This window comes from Macrobrachium rosenbergii, chromosome 48, assembly GCF_040412425.1.
Source record: "Macrobrachium rosenbergii isolate ZJJX-2024 chromosome 48, ASM4041242v1, whole genome shotgun sequence".
Lineage (NCBI taxonomy): Eukaryota > Metazoa > Arthropoda > Malacostraca > Decapoda > Palaemonidae > Macrobrachium > Macrobrachium rosenbergii.
The window spans coordinates 77,405,220-77,421,199 of record NC_089788.1 but is presented as its reverse complement, the minus strand read 5'-3'; the positions used below and the strand labels follow the sequence as shown (position 1 = coordinate 77,421,199).

The following is a 15,980-nucleotide window of genomic DNA, read 5'->3' as shown; positions in this document are numbered from 1 at the left end:
AATTATAGGGTGGATGATCATCTTACCAATATTCAGCCCTCTAGCCTCGGTAGTTTTTAAGATCTGAGGGCGGACAGAAAAGTGCGGACGGACAGACAAAGCCGGCGCAATAGTTTTCTTTTACAGAAAACTAAAACGGCGAATCTTTACCAAAGTAAGAATTTTTTAAAACTTCCAAAAATAGTTCCCTTTTCATTTTGTAGGCTTCCTTTGCTTTCAGGCCAGAATTTTGATAACTTTTCATTTTCAGCTGAAACTCTATTATATGAAAAATGATAGATTAATGCGTGAAATAAAGTCCTTGACAACTTTGATCATGGAAAATCCTTTAACCAAACTGACCAAGTCATTCAGTAAAAGATTCTCTTTGGTAATGAGTCTCTCTTATTCTCCAAGCGTTCAGGGTCTTTGTACTGTATACAAAGGCGTTTAAGTCGTCTTGGCAATTACTTAGTTTCCTCTGAGGTCAGATCGCTTACGTTGCTCCAATAATTCATCTGCTCTGATGTGTGAACAGGTTATATAATTCTTAAATATGAAGCCTTGGTCTTATTTATGGACCTTCTGGCTTTAACGGGAACATTTAAAATTTTAATTAATCTTTTAATTGATGTTTTATAAAACTATCTAATTAACTGGGTTTCTGAATCCAAGAGACGAATAATGGATCTCATGGTATACTTATTCAATGCCTTTCGAGCAATAGCTTGCCATTGGAAATAACTTTCAACCAAATATCATTTCATACACATCTTGATTTATTTCACAAAGTATTCTTAATAAAGTTCATCTTAAAAGAGACAAAGTTTTCCTAAATAATATTCTCATAAAATTTAGTGTTTGAAAGCAGTTTGTACAGAGAAACTGGCATGCAAAAACTAATGTCATCTCTCGTCTTGCAAAACCTCGAGAAATAAAATTTTACATAACTGATGTGAATTGTCATTCTGCAAAATGTCATGAGATCTACAATTTTACAAATTCACTATTTTAAGCAAATTCCAAGAAGTGGTTTCATGTCGTAACTTCTTATACAGTGATTCCCAACCAGGTGGGAATTTCAGAATTTCAGAATTTTAGTTGGGAAATTGTGACCACAGATTGGCAGGATCAAACTGGCTCTAGGACCACGCAAAACCCAGTGTGCATCTATCCGCACTACTGAGAGGTCACGCAGGGTTTTCTCTCCACTAAGCTTGTGTGTTTGTGTAAGTATTTTGTTGTATATTTTTGAAATGCAGGTTGGGGGCATGACATTCTGACACATGGTGAAAGGGCACATGGGCCAAAAAAGGTTGAGAACCACTGTTAGAATATATAAACATAAATTGGAAATTCCTGGTGATATAAATTCCAGAGAGTCGTTATTTTGATTAGCACGAATTTCTTCTGCAGTTGACAGATTCTGCACAGAATTCCACCCAAAGCGACACCAACCAGGAGGAAGTTTCAGTGGTGCTCCTCAGTCTGCAAAGGAAGAAAAGGTCTTATCAGTTTTCATTTATAGGACTATTAAAAAAGATACACTACCATAAAGTAAGAGATAAATTCTTAACTTGTTTTATTAATTTTTTAAGAGAAATTATGACTATATATCCATAGTTCGATGGTTTAAATATGCATGGACTCATTCTCTCTCTCTCTCTCCCTCTCTCTCTCTCTCTCTCTCTCTCTCTCTCTCTCTCTCTACTCTCTCTCTCTCTCTCTCTCTCTCTCTACATACATACATACATACATATATATATATATATATATATATATATATATATATATATATATATATATATATATATATATATATATATATATATATATATATACATACACACACACACACACACACACACACATATATATATATATATATATATATATATATATATATATATATATATATATATAGAGAAGAGAAGAGAAAGAGAAGAGAAAGAAGAAGAAAAATCTAACAATTCGTGTATTTAAAGTATACATTACAGCATCAAACACCTGTTCACAGACAACAAAAGCTATTTTTCTGTATTAATTACAGCCTCTCTCTCTCTCTCTCTCTCTCTCTCTCTCTCTCTCTCTCTCTCTCTCTCTCTCTCTCTCTTTTATCTATCCACTTATCATACTTACAGCATTCTCCATTCGACACCTTCGTGATTGTGGGGTCTTCACAAGCAGCAACACCCAGTTCACAATCGTTGCCGTAAGACTGACCATTGCTCCCACAGACAGGGTCGTAAATGAATGGGCATATCTGAGGGCACCGAGGTTCTACGGCGCCTTCTGCAGGAATTGGAAATGTGCGTGTGAGAGTGAGTAGGTATTCGTGTGTGAGTGCATGTGTACAGAGTATGTATTAGAGACTTAGTTTTATATGTATATTATTTCTATGTGTTTATGTTTATATGTATAATATATATATATACATATATATATGTATATATATCTATATGTACACATATGTATATGTATATATATATATGTGTATATGTATAATTACAAAAAATAATTCTCTTATGAAAACTGCTGTCCTATTAGCAAAAAATAACAATTATTGCTACATGATAAAGTTATTTTGAACAAATTTAAGAACATCAATATAAAGAACTCATGGAGAGCAATTGATTCATAATGTGATGCTAATTAACATCTGTCTATCTATTTATCTTTCTATTTTTCAAACTATCTATCCATCTATCTATATATCCAGTGAATATGTACCAATATTAATTACTCACTTATAATACATGATGTGATGCCAGTCAGTATCTATCCCTGTATCTTTCTAGCTATCTGTCTGTCTGTTTGTCTATCTATCTATCTATCTATCTATCTATCTATCTATCTGTTTATCTATAAATCTATCTGTTAAATTCGTGCAAGCATTACCTACTCTCACACACACACACTGAAACAGCAACAGTTAAAATGTTACCTACCCACTCACTAATCTATCCAAACACACATACTATTACTAATTCACACCACTCGTGCATCTGATATTTACCCCCGTCTCTTACGACGCTCCCGAATGGCCATTGATCAGCCAGCCACAGGGCTGGAAACTCGCCAGTCTCTTCCAGCCGTCACCAAGTAAACATCTACTCTGCGACCTCTCCTCATGAAATATGTCTTTCAAAAGTTATGACTTTTGAAAGACATTTATCCTGAGGAGAGGTCGTGCAGAAATAGATGTTTACTTCGATGACTGGAAGAGACTGGCAAAGTTTCCAACCCTGTGACTAACTGATCAATGGCCAATCAGAAACGTCGTAAGAGACTGAAAGATATCAGAAGCACGGGTGGTGTGAATTAATACTAACACAAGAGAAACAACAACAAGTCTTGCCACTTACGGCATTCCCCATCGGAAACCTTCGTGATTGTGGGATCTTCGCAAGCTGCCACGCCCAGTTCACAATCGTTGCCGTAGGTTTGACCATTGGAGCCGCACACAGGAGCATAATTGGCTGGGCAGAATTGGGGACAGTCCGGTTTTCCTGAATCTCGTGAGGAAATGAGAGAATTAGTACCTTGTGGAAATGTGCACAGGAGTCTTTATTTCTTTCTTGAACTCTCTCTCTCTCTCTCTTTCTCTCCCTCAATCTATCTCTCTTTCTCTCTCTCTCTCTCTCTCTCTCTCCCTCAATTTTCCCTCTTTATCTCCCTCAATCTCTCTCTCTCTCTTTTTCCCTCTTTCTCTCCCTCAATCTCTCTCTCTTTCTCCCTCTTTCTCTCCCTCAATCTCTCTCTCTCCCCCTTTCTCTTCCTCAGTCTCTCTCTCTCTCTCTCTCTCTTCCTCTTTCTCTCCCTCTCTCTCTCTTTCTCTCCTTCAGTCTCTCTCTCTCTCTCTCTCTCTCTCTCTCTCTCTCTCTCTCTCTCTCTCTCTCTCTCTTTAGCTGCAAACCCTTATGGACAGAGTCAACAGACTTTACTGAACCCAAGAAAGCTCTAAAGGAAAACCAGCCTGCAAAGCTTCCATTTTCTTTTTTCCGCTCACATTCATCCTCCACACTTCACTTCCATATAGGAGAATGAGCTCAACAGTCCCTTCATAAATTCCAGCCTCTTCTCAGGCTTACTCTTGTACGAAATATTGACACCCAAATACCTGTACCACATGTGCGATACACACTGATAGTGAATTACTGTGCTCAAAAAACATCTGGACTCGTGTAGATTCACATTCACACGTTTCACCAAACACCATGAATCAGTATTTCCTGTAAAATAAGGATGTTAAAGATAGTATTTGTATATACTTACTACATTCGCCGTCAGACACCTTCGTGATGGAGGGATCTTCGCAAGCAGCTACGTTTAAAGCACAGTTGTTGCTGTACGTCTGACCATTGCTTCCACAGACAGGAGCATAGTTTGCTGGACAGATCCGAGGACACCTTGGCTTCAGGCCACCTGAAAAAGTTGAAATTTCGAACCAACATAATTTTTTATAAGAGACAACTGTACCATTGTGAATTTTAGTGTATTATTATTATTATTATTATTATTATTATTATTATTATTATTATTATTATTATTATTATTATTCACAAGATGAACACTATTCATATGGAACAAGCCCACCAAAGGGGCCGTTGGCTTGAAAGTCAAGCTTCCAAAGAATATGGTGTTCATTAGTTGAAGAAGCAAGAGGAAGTAAGAGGAAATACAGAAAGAAGAGATACCTCTTATTAAAAACATAAATTAATGAACAGATGAATAGATAAAAATGTATAAAAAAGTCCTACCTTAGACAAAAAAAATTTTTTTGTTAAGATATCACCAACCAACAAGTATCTCTGAGTAAAGGAAACTTGTAGAGACATTGAATTTATATATATATATATATATATATATATATATATATATATATATATATATATATATATATATATATATATATATATATATATATATATATATATGTATGTATATATATATATAAGTGTACCAAACACTCAGAACATATAAATAAATAAATATTAACTATGAACACTCGATGAACCTTGACTTCAGTCTGTGGACGTTTAATCATACCAAAGAATTTTACATTGTCACACCTCTGATAAAAACAAAGGTAATCCTTTTAATGGAATAATTACATGTTTGTGTTTAGTCAGCGTAAGTTGTCAATTGCCAACATGTACATTGGTGCCCTTAATCAAACAGGTGTTTCAATTCCACTTTCATATCTTAAATACAAAGACGGCGATCCTTTAATTCCTTTAATTGGGTTAATCCTATGTTCACTTGTGTATAACAGAATCAATTTGTTATTACAATTGCAATATGATATTGTGCTAGTGTTTAATAAAGTAAGATTTTCGAAAAAAAGAGTTGTGAATGGTCATTCTGCTGGAATAAATAGAAAGTAAAATCTTTGATTTATCAAACTTTTCAAAATTTACATTAAAGAAGCAAAATGCACACAAAGTATAACTAGAGTTTTTGTAAAGAAGCAGTCAAGAATAATATTTCATATTGTCTTTTTCTGGGAATCAGTATGGATGTTTATATATTCATACATATGTGTTTAGATATCCACATAAAATATATGTAGAAATTTTTCAAACAGAGCAATCAATAATGATGTTCCATATTGTTCTTATCTGAACCAATATTCATGCATGCATTAATATAGATACACACACACATATATATAATATATATATATATATATATATATATATATATATATATATATATATATATATATATATATATATATATATGCTATCCACCTTGTTTACAACGCTGGGTATTTGCACATCCCCACCATATAAGTCTATTTTTCCAGGCTTAAAAAGTCGACTTGTAATCCTTAACTTAACTGTAATATAATGTATCTTTATTTATTCAATTTTATTCTAGTTTCACAAAATAAAAACACTTTATTGATCCTTAGAAACAACAAAAATCTCCCTCTTACCTGCAAGATACTGAGGAACCCCTTTGGATGGATCGAGGAGCGCCAAGATGGCGACCAAAAGAGCAGCGGCGGAGAAACCCATGACTTGAAAACGTCACCTTCTGATCTAATCAGAAGAGAACGGAAAAATGTTAAGATTCGCGTTTCCTCTCATGAGAGGTTTGAGATGTGTGGTACCGTTGCTAGTATTTTTTTTTTACTTAGGTAAAATTTAAGCGTCATAATTTGTTAAATTCGCTTGAAATATCTTTCTACTTTACTGGCTAAGGTTTTATGTACAAAAATATATAGATACGTGCAGCCATTTATCACTGTTTAAAGAGATGATGAACTTTTATACGCATAGAAATAATGCATTTGCATGCGCGTATTACAATCATCTATGCAAATTAAAAGTAAATAGCTTTTGTGAATACACGGAAATGACGTTATTATGTTCCTAAAGCAATTAGCAAACCGTAAAAGCAAACGGTCTTGATTTTTGTCTGAACGGACAAATGCAGTAACTTCGACTAAATATCCAAAACTGCAAATAAAACAATATAATGATTCTGCTCTCTCTATATAACATATTTAAATATCCTCTCTAATTTTCAAGGAAATATCTATAGGAATTATGGGTAAAAATTGTTTGTAAATAAAGAAAAAGGTGGTCGGGCGTTTACCTGTTGCACGAGGGACAGCTGAAGAGCGAATGGGTGTGTGCGCGTTTACTGCCAGCCAGGTTGTCCTGCGGAAATCGCTGACGTCACGTGCAGATGCCAGATATCGCTAACTTTGATACATTTTTCTTTATCGGCCACAGATTATAGGCGTTTACAGTTTTCTCCTCTACATTTCATGATTGTTTGGGGATTGTTGAACTCTCAAAGTGGGCATAAAGATATTTCATTTACTAGATCGAAAATGACATTGAATTCGTTCTCTGAGCACCAAGGTTACCACAGGAAGTGAGTTGCCAAGGTTATATTTGTCAACTTTTGTGCTTTATCATTGTCTACTCCCGTAGCACCTCTTTTGGTCCATCAGGTGGACTGACATCAACTTGTAATCTGTAGTTTATATAATTTTCTTTGCTTTCATCGTAAGTGTCTCTAAGTTATATTACCTGTTTCAAAAGAGTACTTGTCAAATCCATCACAGTTTGGAATGAATATAAGCAATCTAATCTTATCAGTACAGACTTGACTCTTTTATTATCCTCAGCGTTTTAGTAAGAGACTATTAGTCATCAGTGACCCCAGTCATTGCCACGCCAGGTAAACTATACTCAATCAATCAACTACAGAGTCCTTTTTCTATAAGAGTAGCATATGCAATTTTGCATCAAGGCTATGCATTTCTAAATGCAATGAAATCTTTTTGACCAACCAGAAAGCTGTTTAAATAGCTGAGGTTATTCTTTTTCGCCAACACATTAAACCATTACTTATATTTCAGATTCTTTCAGGTCTAGTAAAAGGTGATTAAGTTTCACTCTCAGATGAACTAGGCAAGTTTTCAGCAGGTTATAATTTATTTCTTTATCAAAGCAATAAAAGAAATGACGTACGCTTAAGATTCTTTCAAGTTTAATACTATATATGATGAAATTTCTCTTGATGATCAAGCAGGAAGCATCTTAACAAGTTAATTTATTTATTTATTTATTTTTGTTATCAATAAATCCTCAACAGGTTAAGGATTTATTTATTTTATTTATTTATTATTGTTATCAAAGTGGTGAAAAAAAAAATTACGTGAACTTTAGATATTTTTTCAAGCTTTGTCAAATATAATTTAATTTGTGTGTGTTTTTTTTTGTCATTTAGGAAGCTGTTTAACAAGATTATTTTTTTGTGAAAGTGTTCAAAATAAATTATGTACACTTCAAATTTTTTTTTGACAGATTTAGTGAAATATGATTAAATTTATTGTCTATTTGATCAACTAGGAAGTTTTTTAGTAAGCTAAAAAAGCCTTAAAAAAATCCTACACACTTAAGATTTTCAATAAGTTTAGAAAAATAAGCTTAAATTTCTTGTCATTTTTCATCAACTACGAAGCAATTTTACCAATTAAGTTTTGCATTTTATCAAAATGGTAGAAAAAAATTTATGATTTACCTACAAGTTTAAATACAATACAGTTGAATTCTAATATAGAAAATATGTCGAAATTTAGTGTCTTTACTTATCAAGTAGGAAACTGTTTAACTAGTGAAGATTTATTTTTATCAGGGTATTAAAAAAATAAAATACGTAAACGGAAAACATTGCGGCTGGTAAGACATCTCAAATGATATACTCTCCATCATTAAATTAACGAAGAAATTGCATTTTGCATCTTGCAAATCGCCCTAGATTCGGACCTTGCATTGACGCTCCCATTTGAAGGATATAAATATAGATCCTTTGTGGCTTTAACTGCCACTAGGCAAACCGCAGAATCCTTGAAGGACCCACAGGAAACTTCCGATGACAATGGTTTGGCAGGATTTATTTCCTAAAGCAGCCAAGGGAGACGAAGAATCATTTGGGAATTTTTATTTATTTATTTATTTTTTTAGTTTTTAAATGGACCTTTTTTTTTGTTTATGCTAAAGATGGATTGGTTTCAGATGTTTGTTTGGGTGAGAGTAGAGACTATGCTTGTGATAATAATAATAATAATAATAATAATAATAATAATAATAATAATAATAATAATAATAATAGGTTCTATTGAATCTTTTTCTAGTTTCAGAGTCAAAATCTGGATTTGTTTGGGTGAGAGAAGTCCGCAATAAGGAAAATAGAAAAAGTCTATGAACCTGTTTAAAAGAGGGTCTGATATAATAATAATAATAATAATAATAATAATAATAATAATAATAATAATAATAATAATAATAATAATAATAATAATAATAATAATAATATAATAATAATAATAACTCCCAAAATATAAGAATCTGAAAATGAAAATTCAAAAGTTTGGCAAACTGTCTGAAAACTTCATGTTCCTAGTTCTTTTCTTATTTTTTTATTAAGCCAGCCTTTTCAGTAGGCTACGCCTAGAATTGTCGAAAATACGACCATCTGAAAGCCTGGGCATTTCTGTACTTTTCATAAAATTTCTACCTAAACCTGGAGAATATTTCTATGAAATTTGACATGTTTCAAACTCGTCTCAGGGGATAATCATTCTCCCTTAGATGTAAACTGAAACAATTCTTTTTTAAGAACTGTCATGAAGCGAGGGCATTTCTGCCCTAAAATGGAAGACTGTAGTATCTGCAGAAATACAAAGTCAGAAAAATGGTAGATACTGCAGTTTTCCCTTGCTTTACAACTGGTTTTGCAGATACTGCAAACGGGACCCCCTAAATACTCGTGGAAAGCATTGAAGAATCATTCTGAAACTGCAGTAACTTGTGTATTAGTGTTTCAGTAGCCCAACAGGTGGCATATCTCAATTTCGACAATTTCGCGGACACTGCAGTTTTCCATTTTAGGGCAGATTTATCCTCAAAGAATTTTGTTTCTAAGCCAGTCGATAGTTGCAAAATAAACGAACGTTCTGCCAGCCACGAGTCCATTTTCTCTGTACTACAAATGAACCGTCATGAGACGATACTACTGGAGGGTAAAATCGCCACTTCCTGTGATTAGATTCTCAATTCAGGCGAGCCGATACACACTTTGGGAACTTGGAAGTAGCTAATTGTCCCCCCAAAAGCTCTGTTGGTATTCCCAGAAAGTGCCTTTAAGCCCAATATTTATAAAGAAAAAAAATTATGACTTCAATCATATCTGCAACAAACAAACCTATTAATTTCATTACCTGCAAGTTTCTGTTTTATTGTGGGAACTAAAAATGAATTATCTCAGACTAATACAATGTAACTCACCATCGTCCAGTCTCGGGTCCTTCCTTTAACGTTACACGGTACTTGCTGTCTCGATCCTCCTTTGTATCAATGCCATTTCTGAGTAGCTATTGCCCAATTTCTACTGGGAAGCCCTGCAAGAATTGTCATGTATTATAAGGGGAAATCCTGCAAAAATTGTCATGTATTATATAAGATAGTAAACTTTAGATCAGTATACCCGCACTGGAAGTATAAATAATCGTTTTCTGTTGAAGTTTCTTCATAGGAAAAGATGAAAAAGAATCAGTCAGATCAAATTTATGTTGGTAACTTACCTAAAACCGTCTACTCTCTCTCTCTCTCTCTCTCTCTCTCTCTCTCTCTCTCTCTCTCTCTCTCTCTATATATATATATATATATATATATATTATATATTTTATATATATATATTATTGTTTTCTACCGTTTTTGTAGAAATCCACTTTCATTTATTCATTGCCTCTTTTGTTATTATTTTCTTGTGGTATCTTTATTTGTTTCCGTATTCACTGCGATTCATCTTTTTTTTTTTTTTATTGCCGTGCATAAAATCTGTAAGAAGCTGAAAAACATAATTTTGTTTCCTTGTTATTAAGGTTATTTGCTATCTCACAGTAAGCTGTTATTTCGGTTTCAAGAACTGAATCTCAGATACTGCCCGACTCGGTGGTTTCTCACTGAACTCTCAATAAATAAGGTTCTATCTGGCGGCACTCTCCCACCCCGAAATATTAAAATCCATACACACCCTTTTATGTACACAGACATATATATACATATATATATACATATATATATATATACATATATATATTATATATATATATATATATATATATATATATATATATATATATATATATATATATATATATATATATATACAAACATACATACATACATATATATATATATATATATATATATATATATATATATATATATATATATATATATATATATATATATATATATATATATATATATATATATATACAAACACACACACATATATATATATATATATATATATATATATATATATATATATATATATATATATATATACATACATACATACACAAACATACATATACAGTATATACACAAACATACATATACTGTACAATATATACACACATATATATATATATATATATATCATGGAGAACAAAGTAATACAATCATTTCTACAATCGTCCACAAGTTCGAATCCCAGTACAGGTAGAAAGGGACATCTTCATTTATTCCTCGCTGGGATTCAAGGCTTGTAGTGATTCGTATATTATTATTATTATTATTATTATTATTATTATTATTATTATTATATGAAACCTATTCACATAGAACAAGCACACCAATGGGGCCACTGACTAGAAATTCAAACTTCCTAAGAACATTGGTTTCAACCTCCCACCGCAGCAGACCCCACACTGCAGCAGTAGCTGATCATGATACAAAGCCAGTGATTTTTCATCGCCCTAGGGGAAACGCGAACCCACGTCACCTGAGTGGCATACCACGACACTAACCACTATACCAGCGGACCAGTATACCCAAAATATTTTCAGCGACCTCGTGGAATTAAGAGGTCATCATAGTGAAATTCACAAGTAGAATATCTCTCTCTCTCTCTCTCTCTCTCTCTCTCTCTCTCTCTCTCTCTCTCTCTCTCTCTCTCTCTCATTGTTTTCTTCTTCCCAGAATCTTGCCTCAGGCAAACTGGTCAGTCTTGGGGGAAAAAACTGGTCTGGACCAGCGAGATATTTGGGGATACTGACCGCGCCAGAAAGGTAAAAGATTATGTATTCTCGCACGTTATATCTCGAATTTTCCTATAACGAATAATGCAAGAGTGCGCGTGCGCGTTCGTGTGTAAGAACAAAGAATTGTCCTCTGTTAAATAGTGAATATCGTATGAGCGTTTTTACGTTCGCAAAAACATGTTTATAAACATTAACTGATGATAACTCTTTGAATATACTTTATCTTACCATGAATCTTGCCCGTACAACATTACAGAACGTAATATAAAAATGTATAATATTAACTCTGTATGCAAATTCACCCTGTTTGTTATGCAGATCTCATTCATTCCCCTGATCGTTGATTTGCCTTTTTTAGCTTTCTGTAAAAGAAAACTATTGTGCCGGCTTTGTCTGTCCCTCCGCACTTTTTTCTGTCTGTACTTTTTCTGTCCGCCCTCAGATCTTAGAAACTACTGAGGCTAGAGGGCTGCAAATTGGTGTGTTGATCATCCACCCTCCAATCATCAAACATACCAAATTGCAGCCCTCTAGCCTCAGTAGTTTTTATTTTATTTAAGGTTAAAGATAGCCATAATCGTGCTTCTGGCAACGATGCAGGATGGGACACCACCTGGCCGTGATTAAAGTTCCATGGGCCGCGGATCATACAGCATTATACCGAGACCACCGAAAGATAGATCTATTTTCGGTGGCCTTGATTATACGATGTACAGAAAACTCGATTGAACCGAGGAAACTTCTGCTCAGTTTTTACTTGTTTTGTGTCATAGGCACCAAACACTTGACTTCTGGGAAGCGCTCACGTCATTAACGGTTGCCAGTTAACTTATATTATATACATTAAACCGACTGCTTTTTCATACTGGATGACAAATTTTTTAATATTCTCACAGACAAATAGTTCCCTATCAGTAGACAAGTTTGTATTATAATATTTTAAATTAGAGGCTTATAAATTATAGATTATAAGAATGAAAAACTGCAAATTAAGGTTCATTTTTATTCTACAAAAACGTGGATGATATTGATTTTGCATTTGATATCTTTCTTTTATTATATTCTTTTTACGGTACTCACTTTTTCAGAGGTATATTCTGCTCTGTAGCTATCGAGTTACAAGGGGTCGTAATAGCTTGCAGTGTTTTCTACAATAAATTCAGAGAACTATACAAAATTCATTTTATTTCCTAGACGCGTGAAGATTTCGGGATAAGAACGGCATCACATTTTTGATGATCATTTTCCCTTTAGTGGACCTGCAAATAAATAAAGCTATAAATAAACGAATGTATATACTGTACATCCACACACACACACACACACACACACACACACACATATATATATATATATATATATATATATACAAAAATATAAATGCATAGCTTATACTGTATATATATATATATATATATATATATATATATATATATATATATATATATATATATATATATTATATTCCTGTACATCTATATGTGTATAAGTATCAATCTACGATCACTTCACACCAAATAAATAGTGTCAACAATTCGAGAAGTTAAGAGGACACTGCGGTTATCAAAATTACATATATATACAAAAATAAATACAGTTATCAAAATTACACATATATACATATATAATTACACAGCAGATATACAGACGAATCAGGATTTACTACAGAACGCCAACAACTACCTTCCCCACAATAGCCAAGAAAACTTACAATCGTCGCAGTGCTTGTAACAGCGAGCCGTGAGACTAGGATTGTCACATTTCTGCGCGAGGCGGAAATAGCAGCGATTGTCGTATGTTTTCCCGTCGCTGCCACAGACCGGCTGATATTCTTCGGTGCAGCCCCTGTGAGCGCAAGCTGTGAGAGGGAAAGCATTGAGATATTGACATTTATTGTAGTTAGCATTGCTGTTGTTGTTGGTCAGAATTATTCTTCAGAAGATGAACCCTATTCATATGGAACAAGCCTACCAAAGGTGCCACTGACTTGAAATTCAAGCTTCCAAAGAACATGGTGTTTATTAGGAAGAAGTAAGAGGAGGTAAAGGAAGATGCAGAAAGAAGAGATCCCACTTATTAAAAAAAAAAAAAATAAATTGATAACTTAATAAAAAGAGAAAAATGCATTAAAATGCATTTTTTGCACTTGTTAGAAATGACAATGATTACTTTCAGTTATGGAAATAAAGTTGAAATCTCCCGCGTCTTTCCCAGAAATAAACTAATCTCAGATGCTAAAATTGAACTTTCGACTTACTTGGTCCTCCTCCGGAGGGACTAGCCATGGACATGCCAATGATGACCACAAGGGTGACGCAGAAGACGGTTGTAGACAGATTCAGCTTCGCCATTTTGCCGGTCAAACCCTGTTGTGACAGAAAAGTAAGCAATACATCAATGTCATTCGAATATATTCCTAAATATAAGTCTCCACAGGCTTGTGTTTCATAGCATTTGTATTTTCAGTGTCCTCACATGAAAATGGAGAATATGTGGATAAGTATTAGCCACCCGTAAATAATTTCATGAATAAAACTAAGTGGATTCGCTGAGAATGAGCAAAATGAACGCCTTAGGCGCACAGACACTGCATTCTGAACATACATATTCACACACTCGTGCACATGAAGTTCTGGTATATATTGCCTACAGTAGTACACATCTAAATCCTTCAATGTCATTATGACAAGGACAAGGTGACAGTGTCCTCAATTTTCTTACTGAGTAATGTCTTGTATTATGATGAGGTAATATTACAACTCAAATGTAAAAACAAAGAGAGAATGGAATCATACCTAGAAAAATATTCAACAGAATCACTGCGAGTAGACAGGTGCGTTGCTAATGGAGTCTTGTAGCTTCACTGGGTGCGAGATCACCTTTTGTTCATTATATAGCCGGTTCTAAGAGTTGCCAGTTAGCCAAATATTGTCCGAAATTAGGACAAACTTTCTTGACGTAGGACCGGGCGACATTATGCAAATGAATTCGTGGCAGAATTTGGTTCATACTGGTTTGTTGTTCGTAGGAATATGATATTTTCTGATATACAATTATATAAAAATCATTAAAGTTCCTTTATGAATATTGCGTATTTTATGGTCATGATTTGTTCTATATTTTTCCTATCTATTTATCTATCTATCTATCATGAAAAGGAAATAGACACAAACTATCATATATATATATATATATATATATGTATATATATTTATATATATATATATATATATATATATATATATATATATATATATATATATATAGATATATATATATATGTAAAACTGAATCACGAAAATATGGAACGTGATGAATATATAAATAAAGACAAAATCCACAAAGGAAAGCGAAACAATGGAGAGCTGCGAGGCCTTTCGACTTGTCGTCCTTTACCTAGCAGACGACAAGTTGAAAGCCCTCACAGCACTCCACTGTTTCTCTTTCCTTCGTGGTCTTTATTTTGTCTTATATATATATATATATATATATATATATATATATATATATATATATATATATATATATATATATATATATATATTATATATCAAACATCAAGTGTAAATTTGGAATACCGTTTATTTTAACATAGCATTTTCTTACTGGAACGTCAAGTACATATAAACAATTATCTTTCATTTACCTTCAGTTTTCCAAGGATTTATTCGTGAATTTATTCATTTATAAGGATTTATTCATTAATCTGTTCATTACAAATACTTGGCACGATGAATAAGCACTCAAGGAACTCCGAAGACATGAGTTAACTACTTACCATATTCGAATGCTCTCTTACTCATTAATTCACGTAATGGTGAGTTGGAATTCTTATTTAAGCATTCTAGTTTTATAATATATCTTTTTAGAATATATATATTTCGTATCATAGCAAAGTTTATATTTTCTAATATATTTTGTTCTTTCGTTTGTAAGTTTTTTTTATATTTTCAAGTTGTTTTTCCTGAAATATGCCCTGAGGATTTTTTTTTTTCTTTTTTTGATCATTGAGGAAATTCTACTGTGCCTGTTAACCTCGAAAAATGTGAAGCATTACGGGAGCAAGGTTCTATTTCCTTGAAACTGTATGAGAGGTAGCGAACATACATGCACACGCAAGCACACAAACACACACAGACACATACACACACAAACACACATATATCTGTACATACCAAAAATACTTCTTCTTCTTTTTATTATTATTATTATTATTATTATTATTATTATTATTATTATTATTATTATTATTATGCAGGAGATGAAACCTATTCATATGGAACGAGCCCACCAAGGGGCCATTGACTTGAAATTCAAGCTTCCAAAGAATATTTGATGTTATTATTATTATTATTATTATTATTATTATTATTATTATTATTATTTATTATTATTATTCTGCAGGAGACGAAACCTATTCATA

The 15,980-nt window shown here is 33.1% G+C and overlaps 2 protein-coding genes across 3 annotated transcripts; both read right to left on the bottom strand.

The window, feature by feature from the left end:
- Nucleotides 1-735: 735 nt before the first annotated feature.
- On the bottom strand, nt 736-6,680 carry LOC136831584 (four-domain proteases inhibitor-like). Of its 2 annotated transcripts, none has more exons than XM_067092212.1 (6): nt 6,586-6,680; nt 5,921-6,026; nt 4,255-4,404; nt 3,345-3,488; nt 2,119-2,271; nt 736-1,467 (listed from the first exon to the last, which is right to left on the bottom strand). In XM_067092212.1, the coding sequence occupies exons 2-6, from the start codon at nt 6,000-6,002 to the stop codon at nt 1,463-1,465; spliced, it is 534 nt and encodes a 177-aa protein (XP_066948313.1). In that variant the 5' UTR covers nt 6,003-6,026; nt 6,586-6,680; the 3' UTR covers nt 736-1,462. The 2 variants fall into 2 exon arrangements, with proteins under 2 accessions (XP_066948313.1, XP_066948312.1); XM_067092211.1 differs by having other exon boundaries at nt 3,345-3,494; nt 6,586-6,636.
- Nucleotides 6,681-12,546: 5,866 nt separating this feature from the next.
- Nucleotides 12,547-14,478, bottom strand: LOC136831593 (protease inhibitor 2-like). The gene is made up of 4 exons (XM_067092226.1): nt 14,353-14,478; nt 13,815-13,923; nt 13,269-13,415; nt 12,547-12,816 (listed from the first exon to the last, which is right to left on the bottom strand). Exons 2-4 carry the CDS (start codon nt 13,906-13,908, stop codon nt 12,797-12,799), a joined length of 261 nt encoding a protein of 86 aa, XP_066948327.1. The 5' UTR covers nt 13,909-13,923; nt 14,353-14,478; the 3' UTR covers nt 12,547-12,796.
- Nucleotides 14,479-15,980: the final 1,502 nt, after the last annotated feature.